Source organism: Chaetodon trifascialis, chromosome 6 (assembly GCF_039877785.1).
Source record: "Chaetodon trifascialis isolate fChaTrf1 chromosome 6, fChaTrf1.hap1, whole genome shotgun sequence".
In the NCBI taxonomy this organism is placed as follows: domain Eukaryota; kingdom Metazoa; phylum Chordata; class Actinopteri; order Chaetodontiformes; family Chaetodontidae; genus Chaetodon; species Chaetodon trifascialis.
Genome location: NC_092061.1, coordinates 5482501 through 5508692, shown reverse-complemented (window position 1 = coordinate 5508692; position 26192 = coordinate 5482501). Strand labels below are relative to the sequence as shown.

Below are 26192 nucleotides of genomic sequence, written 5' to 3'. Positions count from 1 at the left end.
CTGCTCCGTTTTATTCAGTCAGCTATGAGCGTGTAGCCAGTACAGGAGTGTGTGAATCAACAGTGTGACGTAAGGTTTTGGCTCACTGCCACCTGACAGGTGCAACAAGCTTCATGACATTTACCTTTATGGACTTTGGTTGATAAAGAAGGGATTCATTCATGTGCAGGCATGTTAGAGCATGATGTGACACATGATTTCTACATCTTAGTTTCCTCCTTTTTCCTTTCCCACATGTGACAGGGTGCATCTCTGTGATCTTTGGGTGGGGTGGACCCATGCCGTCTCACCTTTGTGCTGCCACACCAGCCTTGTACATATTGTGGATCACTATGGCCCAGATAGCTGGCCAGGAGGACAGAGAGAGAACAACTGCACTCAAAGGTAAATATGAAATGATACTGAATATAGGAAAAAGGATGCAGTGCTAGTAAAAACACTGGAAAGAGAGAGCTGCTGGAGAGGGATAAAATGATGATCACAACCAGCATGATCACATAGACTTTTCTATGGTGGATCTAACTTATGTAGTTTTTCTCCTGTGCTGACCTGAAGGCTATGACACACACAAATCCTCATGGACTCATGACTTACATCACTGATGATATCCAGCCTGCTTGTCCTTGAAGGGAAAGTGAAACAGCTCCTGAAACAGCTCTTGCAGGTGTAGTCCCCGCAAGGTTACACCATACTAGAGTTAAAATGTCAGGCAGCCTCATGAAAATGTGAAACACAACAATATTGTGCATGAAAATAATATAGCATAAACATTAACTTTGCCTCAGCAGCAGGTCATATTATTAGCGGATGATGAGATGATGACGTAATGTCAAAGACATCTGTATATTGTGCTGCAGAGATATCTACTGAAATTAGCATGCTAACAGCTAGCCTGTCTTGTCTCATAATACCACTTTGTACCTGAAGAGGCGACAGTCTGATAGCAATAACTCAGGCCTCCTCCCCTCACAGATTCAGCCTCTCCTGTCCTAGTCTGACATGTCAACACTGGGGTTGGAGTCCTGGTTGGATCAAACTGGCCTCCTTTGGTCTCAGAGGCTGTGCTCATGGAGAAGCTGGTTCTGTTAGCCACGGTGTAAATGCTAACAGTTCCTTGGTGCTCCAAGTTCTTGGTTAGGGCAGACTTCAATAAATTAATAGTGCATTAGCGAAATTGCTAACAGCAGCTAAAAGCTACAACCGAATACATCTACAGCAAAAGGTGTCGTGAGCAGCAGTTTCCAGTTCCTCTGGTGATATGCTGTTTGGAGTGACCTTCACCAGGTGGCCAATTCTCACACATTGAACCACATTGAGTCAAACATATTCACCCCCGACTTGTTAATGAACAGTTTGAGGATGAGTCGGACTTTTGTGTAGCAGTTACTGTCGCTTCATACCTCAAAATGAAGTGTGTGTAGGTGATGTTGCTGGATATTCTTAGGTTATGAGTCTGCGTTTGAGATTATGACACTTTGACATTCTTTGAACGAAAGCAGCCGCGACTTTTGTCACTAATTTTTGCTCACCTTTGATCTCATCTCTCCTCTTTCTCCTCAGATTTGCTGTCAAGAATAGACTTAGATGAACTGATGAAGAAAGATGAACCTCCTTTCACTTTCCCCAAAACGCTGGAGGAGTTTGAATATGCCTTCAATGAATGTAAGTGCATATTTTAGTCTTCAAAGCATAAAGCGCAGCAAGCCTTCTGCTTTAACAAAAATAACACCAAATCCCACAAACTCTAAGTGGATAGAACAACAGTGCTGACAGTTCAAGCGTAATACTTCAGCTAAGGTGAATAGAAAGTTAAATCTATATATAAACTGAAAGAAATACATGAAATGGATCTGATTACATAATCCGTCAGTATGTTGTCGACCTGTCTTCGACCCCTTAAGATGAGAGCAGTGTTGTAACCCCATTCACAGCTTGAATATGTCCACCAAAGAGTGAATTTCTCTTTTGTTTCATTTGATTTGATACTGACCTGAAGAGGTCAAAACAGTGTTTTCCTTCCTGTATTTCTGCTTTTATCATCTTGTGACCCTTCAAATTAGCCTTGTGACCACTGGACAGTTTTATGAGGTGGTGAGAAAGTTAACATCACTCTCAGGAAACTTGATTAAAGCTCTAATGTACTTTTAGAATTAATAAAATATGCTTCATATATATGCATTTTAAATTCATGTTCTTTATTTGTAGTTTTTACATGTAGATGTTATGGCTAGTTTGGGTCCAGGGGAGATGCCAGATGTCTCTTTTGGACCCTCTGGTCTGCAGAGCTGGATGCTTCTGCTTGATTCATGTCAAAGCTGCTCTAAAAGCCAAATGACCACAATCCCTCATAACACAGACAGTTTAACATAAACAGTGAAACAGTGTATAATTACAGTTGTGGTCAGTGTTGCTGCTTTTTAATTAATGACCTTAATCTGTCTCCACTGTCACCTGTGACATTTCGGGACAGGAAGGAGCAGAGCTGGACCCGGATAGGTGCAGGTCCAGATGATCTGAAGGTCTCTTAAGAATTGTCTTGGCTCGCTTTAATCAAAGCAGGTGGAGCGGAGGAGGAGGAGTTGAGAGAGTGGTGGTTTGGACTTAGTATTCCCCTGTAGCCTATCTCTCTCTCTCCCCCTCTTCCTCTCACCCCCTCTGTTCTCTGTCAGTGTCTCTGCTGGCTGTCTGGCTGGCTGAGTGGGGGACATGTTGTGTACTCTACGGCCCGTCAGTAACCTACTCAGCCTTGCCCTCCGCCTGACGGAGCATTTGCATAACCTCGCTGTGCCTAAGAACAGAGACACGGAGACTTACCCCCCACCCGCTGCCGTGCCAACACTCGCCACCCCCCTGCTCCACCCTCAAGTCCCAGCTCAGTCTCCCATGGAGGGAGGAACACATTTACAGAGTCTCCATCTCTTCTCCCTCACCCTTCTGCCTCTCCAGTTCTCTTTTCTCTATATCTCTCTATTTCTGCTCCCGCCTGATCAAAATGCCTAACCGAAACACACACACACGTGCACACACACACACGCCCAGACCCATCTGTATGTCTTGTCAATTTCCACTCAGGCCTGTTGTTGAAGGATAGCATTTCACAGTCGTTCTGGCTCGCGGGCATTTCTATAGCTACACCCAGGCTACCTTTGCCCGAGACAGGTGGAACAAAAATGTTAATTTGACCATGTAATGATGTGAATACAGACGAGGCTGTGTACAATAGTTTGCAGGTATCTTAATCACTGAAGATGATGGCTTCATCTTGCTAGCCCTCCAGTTTTCCATTACTGGAAATCCAAGGTTATGTACACCTAATTAAGCGGCCAAATTGAGAACAGAATGCTAATTATGACAGAAAAGAGGAGAAAAGTTGAGAAAACGTTATTCCTCTGAGAGGATGTGTTGGGGGAGGCAGTGGAGCTGATCACCCCCTAGCTCACATGCACACACACATGCACACACTCATGCACACACACACCCCTCTCCTACAGTAGGATTTCATTATAGCTCCTCTCTTCCTCCTCTTAGGCAGCAGTGTTTAGATCCTCACCCCTCCATGAATGCATAATTGATTTTCTTCAAGGTACTTTTTGTGCACACCGCTTTATCCTAACTTCTCACTCGTCTCCTGCTCTACCTCTCAGGCACAAGTCTGCTTTTTAATGCAACATGATGACAAACCTAGATTCAGGATTACATGTTGTCAAACAGCTCACCATGAAAGCAAGTGCTGTAATACACAGCGTGTTAGCAATGTAAGATTTATCACGTTGATAGAGGGGTGAAAATGGTGGCAATTTGGAAGGAGATGAAAAAAATGCTCATGCATGCTTTTATCTCGCAAAGATATTTATTTATATCTTAGATGGGTTTCCTCACATTGTGCAATAATTGAGAAAGTATGAGAGCCCTCTGGCTATTTGGGTTAAATATGTGTACTTTTCAGTGGTTTAGCTCTTGCAAATTCTGCAGTCATAAAGGTCAAAATTAAATTTAACACTGTTTAGTGTTTTATTGTGTTGTAGTGTCAACCGCAGGATCGATGGGCTCATTGCTAAGGTATAAACGTAGAGGTTCCACAGCCACACGAGGGTAATTGTTTATTAAGAAAAGAAGTAGTATCTTTTCTGAACAGTACTTTCCTGTCTTATGACTGTTTTATATCAAATCAAACCAGGATGTCTTAAAAACTCCCCTGCTTCCTCGTTTCATAATAAATCATTTAAACGTTGTACCGAAAAGCTCGTGTTTCTTCTCAGTCAGTTCCTGTGCGCTTTAGTGGCGACGGGGCTCACTTGCAACAATTTACAGAAACACACATACTTAAGCCAAGCGACACTTACTGTATGACCACACCTGGTCCTCCTGGCTGGAGCTGCTGGCGCATGTGTGTGTGTGTGTGTGTGTGTGTGTGTGTGTGTGTGTGTGTGTGTGTGTGTGTGTGTGTGTGTGTGTGTGTGTGTGTGTGTGTGTGTGTGTGTGTGTGTGTGTGTGTGTGCGCGTTTGGGTGTGTGTAAGCTGTGCTGGTTAGGGTGATTGGCTGATGCCCAGACAGCATCCTCAAAGGAATTGCAAGGAGCAGTTGTCGTTGTGGCTAATGCATTCCAGGCCACCTTTCTTTCTTCATGTCGCACACACACACACACACACACACAAACACGCACACACACAGGCTCAGAAGCTCACACCACTTACAGTTTTCGTTTGCTCTTGGAGATTTCAGGTGGAAAAGGCAGGGACAGACCTGTGGCCTGTCGCCAGGGTGAGCAAGGAAGGCGAGGGAGAGAGAGATTGACACAGTTAAAGAGGAAGGGGAGAGACTTTTAGACGGATGAAAAGAGGGAGAGAAGGAAAGAGAATTCTTGCCATGCCAGCTGTCCAGTCCTGGCCTGCCAGACTACCCAGAAGGCCGTTGGAGTCGTGACTGGACCAACGCTGCAGCATCCACAGGCCTTGTACCTGCCAGATGGGGGTGGTTGAGGGAGGGAGGGTAAGGAAGCAAAAAGACCAAAGAAGGAAAAGAGAGAGAAGATGAAAATAAGCAATGAAAACAACGAGCTTAGTTTGCTTAATTTTGCAGATAGAGGTACTTTTGCATGTCCGGTCAGAAGTACTGATCTGCCCATTGCACACACACACAAACAGGCAGCCATAATCATTAGAAATGTGTTTTTATCCTTCTTTCATTCTGTCTTTATCCCACAGATGGTCAGCTCAGGCATATAAAAACGGGAGAGCCGTTTGTGTTCAACGCCAGAGAGGATCTCCACCGCTGGAACCAGAAACGCTATGAAGCTCTTGGAGAGGTAACACATATGGGTTTTTTTAAGCTTCATTCAGGCCGGCCATGTTCAGCAACGTTTAGCTCAGCTGCCTCGTCTGTGGGCAATTTTTTGTAACATAACATCACAACAGGGGCCCTCAGCTACATTTGTCTAAGGAAGCAGACATTACAGGGGCCAGAAAATGTATTTTATTTTTATGAGCCTCTGTCAGTGTCGACTCCTAAGAACATGGAAAATCCATAATGATAACTAGATATTTAACTGGAAAATGCTTTCTGACCTTCACCAAGAAGGCAGTCAGTGCTCAATACAAAACATTCATAGAGACTACCAATGAACGAGCCCTCATCAATAAAAAGCTCCTCTTCAGGATCCCTGGAATCAAATGAAAATACTCAGTATGGGACTTAGACTACAGTTGGCCGACGAAAATAAACCTAAGTGACGCCTCATGTGTCTAATACACAAGCTTTGTGATTCTCCAACAACTCTGGAGTCCTGTGGTCCGGCAGTGTGGTGCTGTCGGCTCCAGGGAATGGCCAGTCATGAGGATGGGGTAGAGAGGACGGAGGTGGAGAATTATCTGATGCTGTGTAAAGGGTGAATTATGTATTATGGACTTTTTGGCTTGTTGCCAGGGGTTGGCAAGCTAATCAGCAGGCTGTCAGCTGATGAGCAGTGCATTACAAGATGATGCAACAGTTGCTGATTGTTTGGAGAGCAGACATGGTACTTTGGCGCTTATCACTCACGGCACCTGCACCGTGCTTTATTATACTGGTGTAAGACAGAGTGGATTTATGGTTTTCACGTATAGATCCCCCATATGTATCAATTTTTTATAACCTTTTTTTTTATTTATCTATTTTACACAGTCTAACAGCAAGGAACCCGCTGTAGTTACAAAGAAAATCAAGATGTCCTTTACTTTCTTTTTTATTTACACAAATATATGTCTAAAAATATCCTAACAAGTGCTTCATCCATTATAGCGGCTGTTTTAATTCACACTTGAGCTGCGGAAGCGTTGCAAAAGTGTTACTAGGTTCTGAGGAGGTTCTTGCACATTCTTCCATTGTAAACTTGAGGAACTGCATTGCAATTTGCTTTTTGACACCTTCAATGCCAGATCCACAGAAAGGCTTGAGCAGAGGTTTGTCTTGTGGTCAAAGCCTCTGTCAGATAAGAAAGTGGAAGTTTTTTAAAGGTCAGGGTTTGCTGCAGCAGATCAGCACAATGCATTTCACCGTAATCATCTAGCTTAGTTGAGGTATGAGTTGAGTTTGAAGTCAAATTTATCGCACAAGAACACAACTACAGATTCTGAGCAAGAACCTAAATCAGATGTGAAATCAGCATCAGAGACTGAGCCTCTTAATAGGACCCCCAACCTCCTCACCACAAAAGAAGTCCTCAATCAAGCCTTTGGAGCATTGGTGGGTAGAATACTGAAAATTACAATTGAAGGAAAGATGAAAATTTCCATTTGACAAACCTATCTAAAGTAAAAAAGAACCTGGTTAACAAATTATTTAAAGTTTAAAAAAAAAAAAAAAAAGCAGCACACAAATTATGTATTATGTTGAGATAACCGCTTTCTAAAGCACACCAGTTTAAAAACCCAGCAGACCTCTAGCTGCAGGATAAGTTGTCATGTCATTGTCATAGCATCAAAGATTAACATCACACATGAAAAATTAACATAGCTAACTGTAGCTAGCTAACTACATTTCTACCCCCAGTATTTACAACTTCCTGCAATGTGCCTGCCGACATTAGAAGACGAGTTTTTAAAAGTGGAGACTGATTTTCAGGAGTTGTGTAGCTGTTGTCTTTTTAGATTTTGGTGTAAAAGGTGTGCCCAGATGTGGCCGTGGGTTGTCGCTGGAAGCTGCCTCTTGTTCTGAGTTTTGGTCCGCCATCAAATGAAAGGTGGTGCTTCTTTTTCTCCTGAATATTCAACTGTTGGGATATTTGTTTGTTGGGTAGGCGTTTTGTTTTTTTCCGCAGCTGCAAAACACCACATTCATGTGCTGTATAAACTTCTAAATATAATAAGTGTAAATGTCAAACCTTAAATTTGTTGGAGTTAGTATGCTGTTTCTGCTCTTCTGTCTCACAGCGCTTTGGCAGGCTTTGTCAGCTGTTATTATGTCACAGAAAGTGCGTGTATAGTTCAAACAGCAACACTGTAGAATAAGAAAATTCTTAAAAATGAATTCCTTTAATTAAAGCATGACACGGCGCTAAGCTGTCCAAGAAAATGGTATCTGGGACAGCCTGAATATATGGACTGCATGGTGGGAAAAGCATGGATACTTTTGGACATGAATTCAAAGGATACTATGCAAATACCTACAGCTTTAAAGTTTTTTGTGGAGTGTGAAGTTCTGTGGTTGTCCAGCTGTGCCACCATATATCCAAACACACACCACCCTAAAGTTCACCTCTCATTTACTCCCACAGTAGCACCACATGCAATATGCATTAAGATAATGAGACAAATGTTCTTTTGTAATCTTTTTTTTTATTTGCATCCCCTGCTATGTTGCTTTTAATTGTGTGCATTCTTTGAAGTTCAAAGTGATAGACCCGTTTGTGGGATTACCTGCGTGTTTTTAATATTTCTAATGCAGGTATACAGTAGCTCCTTTGAGAGCCAGCCTTCTGTGAAGGCTTTTTTCCCTCCTCTTTTCTTTTGCATGCTCAGGCACTATCTACCAGCATCTAAAAAGGCTGTAGAAACAAACATTTGGTAGCATGCAAGCGGAGGCCCTGAAAGAACACACAGACATTTAAACTAACTGAACTCAGGCATCAGAGGGGGGCCAAACATTTGGAGGAAACAAATAATCATCAAGCAGGATGTATGCAAATTTTATTCATCCTGTGATTAAAAAATTGACAGAAGCATCTTCTTTAGAGGAGAAAAAAGGAAACTGTGTCAATCAGTGTTGACGCGAGCTTGTGTAATGAGAACAAATACTGTATGAATTGTGCTGCAGGAGATTAACTGGCTTAGAAGACAGGAGCACTACCTGAATAAGCAGTATTATCTGTCTGTTGTTTTTAGGCCACAGATGATTCAAGAAAATGGATATTGTACCTCATGTAGCTTTGCAAGTACAAATGCATTGTTTTTGCTGGTAAGAAATGTGCTCCATTATAAATAGACACAACTACTGAATTGTATGCCTTTGGTTGTAAAAGTGGGTTATGCTGCTTAGTCAGACAGTGCGCGTCACACAAGCGTCGCTGCATGCTTACAGTACTTTTCTGTCTGTCTGGCGGACACATGCACATGTACGATTGTGCTTAAATTCCCATCATGTCGTTGTTTGTCTGTCTAGTCTTTTCTCTGATACTGTTCCTTCATTTCTGCATCAGGCAGGATGAGAGACTTTGTCAGCCCTGTTCTGGGCCAACGCCAGTTCACAGCACACCTCGATGCCCTCTATCAACCTGCCACCTGAGACGGGTTGAGAACTAGCCACAATTCAGCCCGAGAGCTGTGTGAGGTGGCACAAGGACATGGGTGCATGTGTTTGCCCCTGGCAGTGTGAATAGAGTCGCATCCTCACTGCCCCCTAATGTTCACGTGGATCCCCCCCCCCGTTCCTCCATACCTCTGGAGGACTGAGGGCTGCTTCACTAGAGCACACATGCTCTTCTCTGTCTGCCTGGATGTTTCGTTTTTGCTACTTTTTCATATTTTCTGAAACTACAGAACATTTACAGAGGGTACCTATTATTTGATTACATGATTTGTGACAACTAGGTGGACTGCCTGCAACGTTAACACAACCCAAACAGTAACTCAGTGGACCACTGTGGTGCCTTAGGCTGCCATCGGTGGCTTGTTTCAGGTGGTCAATGGCAGGCAAAAAAGGTCTCACATATGTGAGACTAGCTCGTCAGAACTCAACTGGACAGCTGTGTCTCTAAGTAACACCATAGCTTTCCCAAGACTCACTGAAACAAAACCAATGAATTTCTACCTGCCAAAATATAAAGATAAATGCAAGACTGTAATTTATGGATTCAGCTCAGCCATCTTTGATCCTGGACATCTGGCAGCCCGCCAAAGGTGGGCATAAGCAGTCCCCAATAACCCCTGACATTACAACTGGAAAACTGAGTTGAACCTTTAATAAAACTCCATGAGACTGAAGTGGAAAAAGCTGCTGATAAGTTCGAACAATCTGTTCAGGCAACATCTAAGGCAGATGGCCTGAACTCAAGCAGATATGAAATTGAAGCACTGATGAACCGTTTTTGGTTCAGCCTACGACCCCCCTCGGCCATGCCTAAGATGACACACTCACAGCCGCCTTGGTGCCACGAAGATGAAACATCACAGCCTCAATGCCAGCGTATTGATGACCAGCTCAAGGATCAGTCTCCTAATTCACCCTCTCTCCACTCTCCCCTGCTCACCCCCTTTTGGTATTCACTGATAAAATGGAAGAGCTGGTTAATGCTGGCATTAAATTCACCCCCTGGTCACTGCCATGTCGTCTGCCTCCACCCAACCAGACACATTCTGTAGCACCAACCGTGCTGATAAGAAAAGAGAGGACAGCTCTCCAGCTCGAGAGAGAGCTGTTTGAATATGATAGGAAGAATGCTTCCACCAGTTCTGATTGTGGAAAACAATGTTCAACCCCACTTCCACACATATTTGGACACTTGCAAAAGGTAAAAACACAATCATACACGTATGAACTGTGAACCAACAACAGTTTTACGAAGTGTTCCTGGGCCCATGTAGTAATCTGCTTCATCCAGTCATGTGTTCACAAAGTGGTGAACCTCGCTCCATCCTCTTTTGTGATTGACTGAGCCTTTACCAATTACCAGTTACCAGTCAACCTGTTTACCTGTGGAATGATCCAAACAGGTGTTTTTGGAGCATTTCACATCTTTCCCACTCTTTAGTTGCTCCTGTCCCAACTTGTCTGAAATGTGCTGCTGCATCAGATTCAGAGTAAGCAGATATTTACAAAAATCAGTGAAGCTGATGAGGTAAAACATTAATTATACTGTCTTTGTGCTGTTTACAATTGAACTAATGTCTGTTTTAGTTATGTTCTACACAACATCCCAACTTTTGGAAATCAGAAAAGCCAGTGTTCAGCTTCAGTTGCTACTGATATAGAAATAAATGCTGAAATCTTGGCGTAGTCATGAGAATAATAATAATGAAAAGCCAGTGTAGTAACTATATAAGAGTATCATGAATCGTGGACTCAAACCTAAATTTTAACACCCACATTAAGGCAGTTCCTCAGTAGGCTCAATGCTGTGTTCACAGTTTTCTCTAAAAATTCAAAGCTGCCGTTAGAGTGTTCACTAAGTCCAGGGGAGTGGATCATATCGCTCCAGTTTTCAGATCTCAGAGAATTTACTTTCAAATTCTGCTGTTGGTTTATAAAACCCTGAATGCTATAAGGCCAAAATACACGTCTGATCTGCTGCTCCGGTATGAAGCCTTCAGACCTCTCAGGTCATCTGGGACGGCTCTGTTTACCGTCCTCAGAGTCAAAACTAAACACAGAGAAACAGCTTTCAGTTTTCATGAACCACATATCTGGAACCCCCTCCCAGACCATTTGAAGTCGGCTCAAACTCTCAGTTCTAGTTTTAAGTATCGCTGAAGACTGCCTTCTGGAAAGTTATGTTTGGGACTTTTCATTCATATCTTCCACTGCATTGTCGCTGTGATTTCTATTCTCCTGTTTTGTTTGTGATATTTAATCTTTTACTTTGTTTTAATCCCCTTAAATCCTATTTATGCTTGTCTTTCCATATTGCCTTTTTACTTTGCATTGTGTTTCTTTAATATCTTGTCTTAATGCCTTTCTGTCTTTCGTACAGTAAAGCACTTTGAGTTGCCTTGTTGTTCAGAGGTGCTGTACAAATAGATTTGCCTTGCCTCTGTCCATCTCTCCCTCCCTCCCTCCCTCCCTCCCTCCTTCCTTTCAGTGTCCTTATACCCTCACGGTCCTGTATTTTGTGTGGAAGACTGTGTGTGTGTGTGTGTGCACATTTGTGAGTCTGTGTACCAGTGTGAGTGGGCTGGGGGGCTGGCGGCTGTATTGTCAGACACATCACAGCACCAGATGTCCAATTTGCACTTCAGCCTCGTCTGAATGGAGGGATGGCTAGAAAGAGGGAGAATGAGGATCTTGGTGTGATGGCCTCCAAGCAAAATAAAGAGTGACAAAATTTGGGTTGAGCACAAGAGCGGTGAATAATTTGTGAATAGCCTTTCTATAAAAAATAATAAGAAAAAATTCTCTTTCATACATATTTTTGGTATGATATGATATGGAGTTTTACATCTGTACACGGGCTGCAGTTCAACACCTGATAAGAACTTAGACCACAGCCTCGTTTAATCACTTTCTGGGTGCTTTTCCAAAACATAAATAAAACAGAATGATCATTTGATAATCTTTTTTTTGACATATGCTGAGTTGTAAACAGCACAAAGACAATATATTAAATGTTTTACCTCATCAGCTTTTTCTAAATATCTGCTTATTCTGAATCTGATGCAGCAGCACATTTCTAACAAGTTGGGACAGGAGTAACTAAAGACTGGGAAAGTTGTGGAACGCTCCAAAAACACCTGTTTGGAACATTCCACAGGTAAACAGGTTGATTGGTAACAGGTGATAGAATCATGATTGGGTCGTTCACACAAACAAACAGCAAACAGTAAATTTCACTCGTTTGATGAGTTTTTGAGCTCAGCGTCCTGACTGAGAGCCTTTGCATGTCCTGATTATTAACTATCTGAACTCCATTCTTTCAAGGCAAAGCTCACTTATTTGGTTGATGCAGCTACAGCCATTTTCCTTCTTACTCTGAGTCTGCCTTTTCTTATGTCTCTCTGTGTAGTCTGAAGGTTTGGAAAGGGCACGTGTGGTTGTCTGTCTCTGGATAAAGTGGACAAATGAAAAGTCTGCAGCTGTAATATCCCTTTATGTTCTGAATGCACTCTATGAAGAGTTTTAAGCACTGACTTAGAGGCTCTTACTCTCTGTTAAACCCACTTTTTAAATGGTTGTATTGGTCTAATGTTTTCTTTATCTTTTGTAATAATCAACCTAAAACATAGACTGAAAATCCCGGAGAGTCCTGGTGGAGTGACATTTTCCATCCTCGCCTCTGACTGTTATCCTAATGGCTGTATTACAGCTGAAACACGGTGCACGCCCTCCGTGCAGCGTTGCTCAGTGCAGCAGGGTCACCTCAGCCTGTGTAGGTGTCAGTTGTAGTCTAATTCCTGTGATTCGGTGATGAATCTCTCTGATAGAAGACAAGCATAGGGTCTAGCCCAGATGGAGCTCTATTAAGCTGTTAATAAATGAGGATTCTTCTCTGCTCTGCCTGCATCTGTGGAATGGAAGGCACTCACAAATTTGTAAACACACACACACACACACACACACACACACACACACACACACACACACACACACAGTCAGAATATTATAATGAAGTAAAGCTAGCCAGATGGCTGAATTAGAAAGCTGTCTCTCTCTCTCTCTCTCTCTCTCTCTCTCTCTCTCTCTCTCTCTCTCTCCCCTTTTCTCCCTCTCTCTCTTCATCTCGCTCTCTCTCTGTCTCATACACTCTCTGCTGTCTCTCTGTTATCTTTTTTTTCTCTTCCTGTCTCCCTCTGTTTCCACATTATGGATGCTGGGTGTTTTCTTAGCGCTGACCAGCTGGCCAAGGTTTAAGGCACTGCTGAAGTGCCCTTGAGCAAAACACTGAGGAGAATGGCCAAAGAATTTTCTTTGGCCACGAGAAAATATGACAAGCGTATTATATTATATTATACTATATTACTATAAACTGAGTTTATGGTAGCAACTTGTGTTTGCATTGTGTGTGCATAAATTTAAATGTCATCTGCATACATTTGGATGCTAGTCTCAGGGCAAACAGTATATGCAGTAAAACGGGTGGGATTTATGTAATCCAGATTGCTGTGGGAGACCTGCAGAGAGTCAGGGCCCTGCTGGTTGATGATTGTGTACTTGGACAAACTGATGTTGCTTTGAAGAGTTAGCTCGCAATGCAATCCATTAATCTGAAATCATACTTTCTGCAGTCACATTGCTGCAACGCATATTTCATCAAGTGCCAGGATTGTGCTGTAGTCTTTGTGCACGTGCACACCCCTAGCAGAGTCCACACACAGAGCTTACCTGCCGACTGCACACGTGTGAACACGTCTACCTAAGAGGACCCTCTCAGAGAACAGCATCCTTCATCTGGCCTGCATCCGTGTCGGTTTCAGAGTATATCAGGGCCTTTAAAGGGCCTCAGAAGAAAAAGTGAAGGCTGCAGTAGCAAATTTATTTTGTACACAGGGGCAGTTCATTGTGCTTTATTGAAATAAAAGCAAAAGAACATCCATATACAAAGTATCATTGAAAGAAAGTACAAAGTACATAAAATATTAATTAAAAGAATTAAAAGATAACGTAAAAACAAAGTACAAAGAATAGAATAAAAACATAGTGGAGGTAGTCGTGCATGTTTATCTCCTTCGGAACACCGAATAAGAATAATAATAATAATAATAAATCCAATAAGGATTTAAAGAAAAAACAACAAAAAAAACCTTTGTAAGAGTATGGTTTCACACATTTGTTGCATTAGATGTGCTGTTTTTCCCTATTAAGCAGAAACGTAGTAGACTGTAGATAGTCAACATGAACCAAAAAGAGATTAATTACATTTTTAAGTCATGAAGTAACTTCAAAAAGCCATGAAGTGTGGCATCAAGTGGGAACCCCGGAGACGGGCCTCCGTACTGTACTTAAAGCATCAGGACACCCCACACCAGTCATGGACCATTTTGTTGGGAAGATAATGGGATCTCTCTAAAGAGGGACTATAAATGACAGCTGTCTGCCTGGATTCACTGACTGCCATCACGTCTCCATTCCCAAAACACTTACCCACTGCCGCTGCAGCGTCTGCCGAGAGCACGGAGGAGGAAGCAGACGCAGTCGGACGAAAATGGTTTCAGGGAGTGCGTGAGGTGGATTAGAGTTGATGAAAGAGAAGGGAATTGGACGGGGGTGGGGGGTGCAGGTTTGAGGGGGGTGTTAGAGAAAAGGCAGGAGGGCTGGTAGTTACAGCGCTGGCATCTGTCGCTACCGCCGGCACCCACGGTGGCGTACAGTACTTTACTTTGAATTAGTCCTCGGCTGGCTTCTCGGTTAACACCTGAGGAGGTCATTACGATGCCATTAGGATGAGTAGTGCAGGGAGGGCGGCGAGGAAGCGAGAGAGAGGCATATCTACGCTAAGTGTAAACAGTCTGTCTGTCAGTCTGCGTCTGAGAACTTTCTCTTCCCCTGGAGAGCCCTCGCTCCTCTGACAGAAGAATGACAGAGGCCTCATGGGAATTACACCAGTCTCTCTCTCCCTCTCTCTCTCTCTTTGTTTCCCACACGGACTGACAGATCACAAATTCACAACAATAGGCTCTATTTTAATACCACTTTCTGTTGGTACACGAGGCTGACTTAAAATAAACAACCTTTCTGTTGCCTCATGCTCTCTCTCTCTCTCCCTTTCGCAGCCTCTCTCTCTCTTTTTCCGAGTATGCTTTGCTGTTGTTGCCGCTGTTGTTGTGCTGCATTGTTCGGGGGGATTTTCTTCTTTTTTCTTTTTCTTCCTCTCCTCTATTCTCTGGAGAAGAAGGAATGTTTTCCTGGGTGCAGTCAGTGATACAGGCATGGGACAGCTCTTTCAGTTTCATTATATAAACAGCTTTGATGCCTCTTCTTGCTCTCTGGTTTCTATGGCTAAGTGGCTTTTGGAGGGGGGCTCTGGACTAAAGAGACAAGAGGTGTGAGTGTGTCTTTGAGTTTCTTGTGTAAGTGTGGATACAGTATGTTTCTGGCTTGAGTATATTTGTGCACATGGCTCAGACTTTCTCAGTGAGGCTTCACAGGTCCCAAGGTAGTTAGAAATATGACCAATCACAGACCTTTAAAAACAGCTCTGTAACTACTTCTGATTATGTCAAATTTGTTAAAAAGTTTTGTAGGCTGGCTGCATTTTCAACTACTTTTCATGCTTATTTTCATTTAGAAATTGATTTTTCACTGGGACCTGTGTTAAATTGGTCTTTAAGTTTATCTCTGTGAGACTTCCAGCGACCCTGATAAACATCAGGTCATGTTTCATCATCATCTCTGAGCTGGTTCCACATCATTGCTCTCTCCTCCTCCTCCTCCTCTCATCACCATTGACCATCTTCACCTTTACCTATCCTTCTCTTCATGTTAGCTTTCCTCTCTCTTCCCTTCCTCCTCTTCCTCTTCCTCTTCCTCATCTCCTCATCTCCTCATCCTTCCCACCTCTCTATCCATCCCCCTCTTCCTGTCCTCGTTCTCTTCCTCCTCAGGTTTGTTTTGTGCGTGCCCGGGAAAGATCATCTCCCTATCGCCGTAGGTGCGGTCAGCCAAGCCAGGCATGACTGTTGTAATCAGTGCGAGAACACACACACGCACACGCACATTAACCGATACACGTGCACACATAATGTGGGGTCTGTCTCTGTAGGGGAGTTTAAAAACATATCCACTTGCAGCCACTATGGTCTTCATTAAGACCTTGGCTTGGTGTGCGAGTGAGAGTGATGAATGATGTTACGGGACGGCCAGAGGTTTGCAAGGAGCTGATGTCACAGGCCACCCACTTAAAGGCCTCATATGACGGCCACGTACTGGACTGGTCTCGCTCTCCGTCCACCCCCCCTTCCCGTCGCTCCTCTCCTCTCAGCTGTTCTCTGCAGTGCGAGCTGGCACCAACTTCTGGCTCCTGGGGATTACTTCTCCTTCTCTCCCCACTTGTCTTCCCTCTTTCCTCCCACTGAGCCCTCCTCTAAGTCCCTTCCTTCCTCCCTGATCCCGCTCTCCTTGCTTCATCGCCACAGTGCTTCCTCTACACAAACAAACCACAGACACAGAGGTGACCTCAGCCTCCGAGGTTCATTTCAGACTCTCCCACGATCGCTCTCACGGCCACGTGGAAAGCTCGCTGTTGTTCGAGGATCCATCATCATCCGGCTGTTCTAGCAGACAACTGAAACTCCACCTTTGTCCTTCTTTACTCTTTTTACCTGTGAAGGCTGACTTTGTCTCTCCAGTCCAGAGAGATGAAGTCAGCGAAGGTTACAGTGATTACAAGTGCTTCGTGAACTGTCACTCATGGTCATTGCTTTGTGTCTTTGGAGGTGAAATTGTGCAGTGTGGGACTTCACTTTTCACTTTTAATGATAGACAGAGAGAATCTAAGCTCACGTTGACATTTCAGATTTTGTTGTACCCATATCCTATCAGCCTGAATGATATTAAATATTTGTAGCAGATAAGAAGGACATTGTACGTATGTTCATGGTCATGAAACCTATTGATTTGAATTGATTGAGGTTGCTTTTATCTCTCTCTCTCTCCATTTCTCTCCCTCACCCCCTCCCTTTCCTTCTCTTTGTGCGTCTTAATATTATTTGCCAAATCCACTCCTCATGCTTCTCCTATCGTCCGATGCCGACAATGCCGGCACTCAGCGTTGCTTCCTGCAGGCATTTCATTAAAGCACTAATAACACATTGGTAATTAGGTGACAAAGAGGCTTTTCTTATTGTACTGATCAGCTGCTGAGACATAGTCCTCAGAGGCCCACACAGAAGGAGGTTGGCTGTGTGTGCGCTCACGTTTGTGTGTGCATCAGGACATGTTTGTGCGCCTGTGCTCTGAGTCTGTCCCCAAAAAAATCAGCCTTTTGACCCAGTGGAACGCTGGTACTGTCCCCGGATCTTGTTTACTGAAAAGGTCATGTGGCTGCAGTTTACATTACCCACTAAAACATACAGATGACCACAGCCTACATACAAGCTTGGATATTAGATCCTTATTTATGATCCATAGTATCCTTCTGACAGTGGAAATGAATTCACACATGAAACTCTTGCATTCTTTCCACCTTTTCTCTCTTCTCTTGTTCCCCATCAGTCTCTCTCCTTTTTCTATATCAGATGGTTCTCGAGCCACCTGAGGCACTGAACAAATAACGTAGTGCAAATGAAATTTCCTGTGAGGCTTATTGATGTCATTAAACACTAGCATACTGAGGCCCGGAATCATTTTAGTCTTCATCAGCCCGGCTGACATTTTAGTGAATTAGCTGTTGGAGGTTTGGTGGGTTGGGGCGAGGCGGGGCTGCTTTAGCTCCTCTAGCATTTTTTCCCCCTTCACAGGGTCAAATGTTGGAATCGATCATCTCATTTGGTGCGTCTGCTGGCCTTTGATTGGCTGTCATAAAGCTAATATGTGTCTGGTACATAATGCTATTCTTGCATGTTGTTCTTTAAGCACTAAATCAAGTTAGCATTGAGTTTCTTTGTGGGATAAAAGAGCACAGCAAATATTGGGATTATCATGAGAATTCACATTTGACTCAAAAGCAAAAGGCAGTTTTTTTTTTTTTTTCTGAGTTCTTAAGTTTCATTTGGCCTTTTGTTGTCCTTTCTTTTCTGTGTGAAAATGCCAATTCATGCCATTTGAAAAGCGTTTGGAGTTCGGAACATGCAATTTAGGGATATGCATCATTTCATTGTCCCAAGGTTGACATTTCGGAACGTGGTCTAAAGAAAACGTTCTGTGTGTGCCAGAAATCACAAAAGCTTAAGCAGATCATGGCCCAGAAGAATCCATCGTTTTTTTTTTCACTTTTTGGTACTAATCCATTGCATTTTTCTACCAGTCATGTTCGACAGGGAGAGCAGAGAGTCCTCGCTTCTCTGAGGAACTTGCAGAATTGTTGTCATGTTGGCTGGACAGACTCGAGCTTCCTTGGCTTTAGAAAAAAGAGGATGTTTCTTTGACGTTCAGTGTTACTGTCATGTCGCTGGCATACTGCATCCCTCTTCTACTGAGTTCACTGTTGATTGACTCCAAAAACGCACTAGTGGCTTGTAGTTTGTACTCAAGGCTGTATGTTTTTGTATAGTTTTACATTTTTTTTAATGGTTTATGCTCCATTACAGCCATTGCCACTGTGCTGTTAAACTCTCTCGCTAGTTGATCCATGTTTGTGTTTGCTAGCCTGTGGTTTCCCGATTCAGTGAGGCTCATGCTCGAAAAGTGAACTCCACAGCAGAGCTGGACAGCACGCTGCTCCGCTCTCCCCGCCGTCCCTCCGACCATCGTTGTGCTGTCGTGACATGTACGGGACAGGGAGTCTGTCACTGCATGTGTTTGGGAAACGCCGTCACAGCAGCTCCAACGCAGCTCACTTCCAGCGGTCGTGTGCTCCGTCATCTGTCATCTCCACCCCTCCGTCTTTTCTCTCACAACTGATCAAAAATCTTAATCTGCTCCTCAAAGCGCTTCTCGCGGTTCTCAGCTGAGCAGGACGCGGGGAGAAGAAAAGAAGGAAAGAAAAAATAAGGAGAATGGAAAAGAAAGTTGTTAATGTCACTGAACCATGAAAGGCTTGGCCCGGGGTTGGAATGATTCGGTATACAAGGTTCTTTAGTGCTGTGGCTTCGGGGATAAACATAACTTACATCAGCCCTTCGCTTGTACAGGAGATTTCCTCTCCTGGCACTTACAACCTCAACACTCTAACTGCACTGTGATTCACACACACACACACACACACACACACACACACACACACACACACACACACACACACACACACACACACGCCGCACACAGTACGATTCAGATCCTTTCAAGTAGCTCATGTATACACACACACACACACACCAGAGGGCAAACAAGGGTTTTGAATAGTATTTTTTATTCTGTTTGCAAGCATGACAGTGGTTACTATTACTTGTTCACACATACACACAGAGTTTAGTTGGCTTTTGTTGGACGGATTTGTATCAACAACAATATATAAATATTCATTGCATTAGACTCTATTATCAGTGCAGTGTTTGACTGAGTGTGTGCTCTGTGTCTTTTTTTCTTTCCAGATCATCACTCAGTATGTTTATGAGCTGTTGGAGAAAAAGTGCAACATGACTAAAGCAATCCTGCCAGTAAGTACCCAGAGTGAAAAGAGGCATTTTCCTCTTTGATTTATGCCCTTGAAGATTAAAGGGAGTATTAAATATGAAAATTGACGTAAATGCCTGGGCTTCAGAGTGCGATTATGATATTGAGTGTCCTGTTTAAAAAAATAAAGAAAAGGGGATTGTGAGGAGTCAGCTCTCCTCATTCTCCACCACTCTTTGTCTTTCTCCTTCTATCTTTCTCAGTTTCTCTCTTACTCCCTCTCGTTCTTTTACCCCTCCTCTGCCCACATCTTTTGTGCAAAAGTGTCTCCTCAACAAATTAACTGTATTGTGACGTGTCATTTCAAAGGCGCAGTGGCGCAGCATGCCGATGCTTAATCTGTTTTGCATTCATTTGCGCTGAAGGGGACTTTCTACTCTGCCATGGCGGAGTTATTCTTCGCCCAGCTCATCCAGGCTCAGAGCACACACTTGATCCCTTTTATTTGTTGTTGGAGGCATGTTTGTCTCTTTTTGCCCCCCTGTTACCCCTCCACTCCTGCTCTTTTTCTGTTTATAAAAGTTGTGATCATTTTTCAGGCCGCGTTTATGGGGATGTTAGGCAGCGCTGGTGTTTAGAAGCATGCCAGAGTTAGCTCCAGCGCTAACAGTGTCCATAAATCACCAAGCCAGGGACTCAGCGCCTTTCATTAGCCCCCATACACTTTTACTGGTTTATCTGCCTGCCCTATTTATCTCATTATTCCTCTGGAAAATTGCTCTGTTCTGCTTTTCTGCTGCCCACCCGCCTGCATGTATATGGCGTGTGTGTGAGTGTGTGTGTGTGTATTTGTGTGTTAGTGGTGGGTCCGTCCACCTGCGTGGCATTGAACTTGTGACCGCAGATTTTAAGAAGATTAACCACAGCCAAGTATAGGGAGAGGGAATGAGGGAGCACAAGAGAATAAAGGGTGAGATTTTCTCCCCCACTCGGCTCTCTTTGTCTGCTTGGATTAAGTTCTTGCAGCTGCCACCCATGGCTTTTATGGACAGTGTTTGTCTCCTTAGAGATTCTTGCAGGCATACTTGGGAGGGATGCAAAGACGCATGGGATGTGGACGGAGCGCACGCACACACACAGACACCAGCTCCCTCAGCCTCCTCTTTCTGTCTGTATTACTTTCTGCCTGAGTTTTAATCACACAAAGGCTGTTTTCTAATCATGATTATTGATGATTAGCGCACTGATGCATATGAGCTTTTTTAATTACAAAGGCCACAGAAGAGAAGCCCGTTTCTCAAACTCATGCATGTTACATAAGAGCATTTCTAACGTTTCTGGTCATAATCATTATCCTCTTTTTTTTTTTTTTTTTTTAAGTAGCAGAAATTAAAACTCTCATTATAAAAATCACCATTTGATCATCTTTCGAGTTTGTTGCTGTTTTGTGAGAGAGAGCGGAGATTTTTTTTTTAGTTAAATGTCCCAAAAGTCTATGAAATCATATTCAAAAGTTGTCGAACGTCATTGGGAAAGTGGACATTTGTCCCTAAAGAAGAGATTTTTGGTGGTGACGTGCTGTGTTTTCCTGAACATTTAGGTCGATGCGACTGAAGATGAACCCACCAGTTTTATCTACCTGAGCCCAGATGCCCTGTCCAACCCATCCAAGCTGCTGGTGCTGATCCAGGGCAGTGGCGTGGTGCGGGCCGGTCAGTGGGCCCGCAGACTCATCATCAACCTGGACCTGGACTCGGGGACGCAGATCCCCTTCATCACCAGAGCCATGGCGGTAGGGAGCACAACAAAAGAAGTTTGAGCTGTTGAACTGATTTTCTGATCTTTGATTCTGTTTTAATGTTTCACTAAGAGGGACGGGTGCGCTGAGGACGCTGCATGCAAGATGTTAAAGCAGGATTTACTGTGCAGTCACTTCTAAATACTTTGCATTTCTATTCTTTTTCTTCTAGTTCTCCTCTCTGCACAGAGTATAAACTATGGCACACCGTTGGTATGTAGAGTTTTGTGGGTCTCTGAGTGAAGAAGTCATACAGTGTGCTCGTCATGTGGTCGTTGGTACAGCCACAACCACAGCGGTTAGCCTGATGGGATATTGGTGGGACAAGTGTTTATTTTGAAGGGCAGGCTTGAGTTTTTGGGGCCGTGGAAGGCGTTGTGGCACACTCTGGAACAGGGTGTTGTGGTATTTTGTTTCCTTATATTTGACTGGAGGTTTACAGCAAGTGTGGAGTGGAAAGGAAAGTTTGTCCGAGGGTCATGTGAGAAATGATATGATGCTGAACGCCTCCTGCACTCAGCAGCATCACATAATCACAGAGGCAAATAATTACAAGCAGACATTCATTCACTGGTGCAAACACACTTTCAGACTCCTGAATGATACTTCAGCCCAGAACTGAGACTTATATTGTCTTGTTAGTGAAATGAAGCATGTACCTCAACATGATCATTATTATCCAAGAAAACATTTATGCATTTGTATGATGTATGATCCCCGCGCAGTCCTGCGTGTTCATGGGTGACTGAGCTGAGAGGGAGGAAGAGATAATGTAATGTAAAATATAGATTAGTTTTTCTTTCCCCATTGTATAATCACACACGAGTGTATACATCTGTGTGTCAGCAAGCAAAAGGTGGCTCTGCCTGTCTTATTATTTTCATCCCCATCTCTGTGTTCATTTGTCAGCCCGGCCACGACTACCTGTGTAATTTCATCGGCCTGCTGTTCAAATTGACTTAGGGGGGATCCTGCTTTCCCTCTCCCCCTGGTTCCCTCGTTTCGTCCATTTGAATGCCATAAAGACTTTCACTGCTGTGTAAAGCCCTCTCCTGCTGTGCACAACAACAGGAGAGGTTTGAGTTGCGTGCGTGTGCGTCCATGTGTGTACTAACGGATGATTTGGCTACCCTGAGACTTTGAATTACAGTTATCCTGGCTGGCATTACAGTTGGAGAAGGCAGGGTTGTGCCGCAGAAAGCCAAAGTGACAGCTTCGATATAGAAAACATGGTGTGTGTAGTGCGTGTGTTGCTCATTCATCATAGTAAACAAGAAATCGTGTTCTTACACCCTGACAAATCATCATCCAGGCATTTACCACACACAGGCCGTGTGTTTGCAGTGGAAAGACAGGCGCACACACTTACAGTCAGTTTACGGTGTCTGCATCCATTACGGCCATGCCTGTGGTTTATTATGTCATACCATGAAATCTGTGTGGATGTAGTCTATTTGTGCGTGTGCAGAAGTTTCCGCTGCTTTACAGTGTGGAGAAATAAGTTTAGTTATTGAGTCAGCACAGGTTTTTTTTTTTATAAATAGACATTTTATGACGTAATTTACATGCATGCAGCAAACACGAGATGAAACACGCTTCATCGATAACTCACTAATGAATGACAGCTGAGAGAGGTGACAGCTCGCTGACACGACAGCTCTGTGACACAGCAAATACACACAGCAAAATCCACCATCAGCAGCATGAAGAGCAGAATACCTTGATCAAGCATGTTTGTGACGGGACCACTTCGAGGACTCGCGCAAAAAGCCGTAGCCTGAGCAAGTGGCTTTGGCGGGCAGTAGTTTGCTGGTGTTCCTTTCAACCCGACTCGCTATCAGCTGATTTTGATGTTTAGTTCCCCTTCATACTAATGAGTGATATCACCAGGATGATAATTGAAACTAGAGACACTCATCAGCAGTACTCATTAGAGTTATTCAGAATGGTGTTTGAAGTGGATACTTGGAATGGCAGTACGCTCCAAAAGCACACCACGTGACTAGTCAGCACTATAAAACAATGAAAATTAAAGTGGTAAGCCAACTTATATTCAGTCATAAACACCAGCATGTCCATATTTCCATAGGCGTAGTTACTTCGGCTGTATTAGATTAGTTATTTGAAAGCTCTGGCACCACGACAATCGCTCAATATTTTTGATTTACAAATTTTGCTAAGTGCAGCGCTGGGTCAAATGTTGACATTTTGACTACACTTTTTATTATGTTAAGATTAGGCTCTATTCTCCAAAAATGTTTTGTGGCAAGAATCTGTTGCCTCGAGTGCAGCTCATGTGAAGTTACTCATGGGAAGTTGATTGGAAATTCAAAGCCTGCAGCAAAGGGTCAAATGGAGTGCATTCGGCAAATGGGAGGGGGGGCTTGTGGCTTTTGCGAACATGCACACACACAGACACACACAGATAAAGCAGTTAATTTGAATCAGCATACTGTGGTGTGTGTGTGTGTGTGTGTGTGTGTGTGTGTGTGTGTGGATGCGGTGCAATTCCATGGTGTGTACGTGCTTGCACATACCTGTGTCAAAGCAGCACTCTGAAATTCTTAGCCATGTTTGCTGGAACTTCAAGTCAGCCTTTCCCTTCTTCCGATGGGAAAAATAGCTGATTGCGCTAGTTAATCAGGCCTTTCGCACAACACACACACACACACACACACACACACACATAGACACGTGCACACACAATCACAGGGTGAATCTCGGGGCAGCCTGTCTCCTACACACCATTTACACCCCATCGCCTGCCTCTGTTTCCCATATCCGCCATGCTCCTGTCTGCGGATATATCCGAATCTTTGTCATGCTGCTATATGATGATGGCACATTAATAAGCTGACAAAATGTATATGTTGACGATAAGTGTAAAATATGAACACAGAGACAGGTGCACACAGACGTGCACACAAATGCACCACATCAAGCAGAGGGTGTGCTTGTGGCATTAGTACATTGACACCAGGCTGAGGGAAATCTTTGTGCTGTGTGTGCAGGTCTCCTGCATGTTGTCTTTATGTGTACGTGTGTGTGTGCGCACGTGGAAGTGGTGCTATTCCCATAGCCGAGAGTTAAAATGACAGGTGAGAGGAGGATGCTCCAGCAACAACCGAAGAGTGGGGAAAGAGGCGGAAAAGAGGAATCTGAGATGGAGAGCGTCGGGCGGAGGGTGGGGGGGTGGCGGGGTGCAGAGAGGGAGAAGGGTTATGATTGGTTGGGAGAGGACAGAAGAGGAAAGGAGGAGAGGGGTACAGAGAGGATTGAAGCAGGAAGAGAGAAATGAGAGGAGGGCGAGGGAGTGACTGCAAATGGGGTGGGACTGGCAGAGGAGAGACGGGAGTAGAGAGAGAGAGTAGGCAGAAGGCAGGCGTCTGACAGCTCCACTACTGGGAGAGGGCCTCTTAATGACAGCTTATTCCTTCATGATTTCAATTCCTGACAGTCGACAGGTCTGCTTGTTGCATCATGGCAGCTGTATCATTACCTTCTGGCCCTGTCACTGCTCTGCATCCTGAGACTGAGATGGTGGAGGTGGAGGGTGGGCGCCATGGGGTTTGGTGGGGATGGGGGATGGGAGAGAGAGAGAGAGAGAGAGTCGATTGTGAGGTTACAGTCAGAATAATTGAGGAAGGAGGGAATATTGAAAGGTGGGATCATTAGTTATAGAAGCTGTTGGAGTTCTGAGCAGGACTTTCAACTTGTGTAAGCTTGTGGCCAAAGTGAAAGGAAATGCGTGAATGCTGGTGCGAGGCCTCAGCTCTCCTGCATCACCGTGACACAACGTCTTCCCGTGCCTTCTTTATTCTTTCACTTGACTTCACTTCTTAACCTTTTTTTCTCCTGCAGTCGCCACCTCTCAGTTCTGCAGGCGTCATTCAAACATCTTTGCATTTCAAATATGTATTAATTCACGTGCAAACACACAAGCCACAACAATTCTACACTGTCATCAGGAACAACTTAATTTAATTTGGAAGTTGTTAATACAAAAACGGATCCATACCCCCTGTAATGCCTCACCTCCTTCTCGCCTCCCTCCTCTCTCTCTCTCTCTCTCTCTGTCTCTCTCTCTGTCTCTCTCTCTCTCTCTCTCTCTCTCTCTCTCTCTCTCTCTCGATAGTGAGTCAGACTTGACACTGGAGACCCACTGGAAAGAAAGGGGGGTGTGGTGTTTTCAAAAGTGTGTCAAAAGCCTCGGGGTTTGTATCTGCCCAGAATTTCAATGGGAGGCTGAAAGGGGGCAGCGAAGCAGACAAACTCAAACACAGAAATCCTCTTTTAATTTCTGTCATCCTGCCCACCCTCTTTTTTTTTTTTTTAAAGCCGGATGATGTCCTCCTCAACATCAGCTGCACACTCTGGCATCTGCCTGTGTTGTGTCATGGACTTCTGTGCTGCGAGGACACCTCTCTCACTCCGTCTCTCCAATCACCATTCTTCCTCCTCCTCCTTTCTCATTAGTTCCTCTAATTCCCCCCGAGCTGCGAGTTAACCTGTTTGTGTGTTTGTGTGTGTGTGTGTGTGTGTGTGTGTGTGTGTGTGTGTGTGTGTGTGTGTGTGTGTGTGTGTGCGTGCAGCCAAGTGATAACATTGAACATACAGTGTGTGTACAGCCTATCTCGGGGCATCAGGTGGCTGCAGAGGCCAGACAGGTATCATTCTATCCACCCAGCCAGCTTTAGCCAGAGGACAGTTTTGTGTGTGTGTCTGTGTTCGGGTCAAAAGATGCACCGCCTTACCATGGCCTTGTAATAGCAGCCCTGCAAGCAACACACGCACACACACAGGTATACACACACCTCCAGGTGGGAAGGTCCCAGCACATCCCGCAGCTCAGATCAATGCACTTGACACCTTCAAAGGCGGGTGTGGGGCCTGGACTTGCTCTGGGGTTAAACCTCTTTTAAATAGCATCCCGCGGGAAGGCAGCTGTCAATAACCCGCCATAATTACCGGGGCCAGGCCCGCCAAGGGCTCGGCTGCACAGGCCAAATTAAAAATTGATCAGAGGGAGAGAAAACATTATTTTGTGGTGGTATTCCCTGT

At 44.1% G+C, this 26192-nt stretch overlaps 1 protein-coding gene across 1 annotated transcript in view; it reads left to right on the top strand.

The window, feature by feature from the left end:
• Positions 1-26192, top strand: part of arb2a (ARB2 cotranscriptional regulator A) — a 148474-nt gene that overhangs the window by 475 nt on the left and 121807 nt on the right. The window contains exons 2-6 of the mRNA XM_070965379.1: positions 244-384; positions 1561-1662; positions 5206-5306; positions 19312-19377; positions 20934-21125. Coding sequence (XP_070821480.1) covers positions 279-384; positions 1561-1662; positions 5206-5306; positions 19312-19377; positions 20934-21125 — 567 coding nt within the window. The 5' untranslated portion in view covers positions 244-278. The remainder of the gene's footprint in view (positions 1-243; positions 385-1560; positions 1663-5205; positions 5307-19311; positions 19378-20933; positions 21126-26192) is intronic.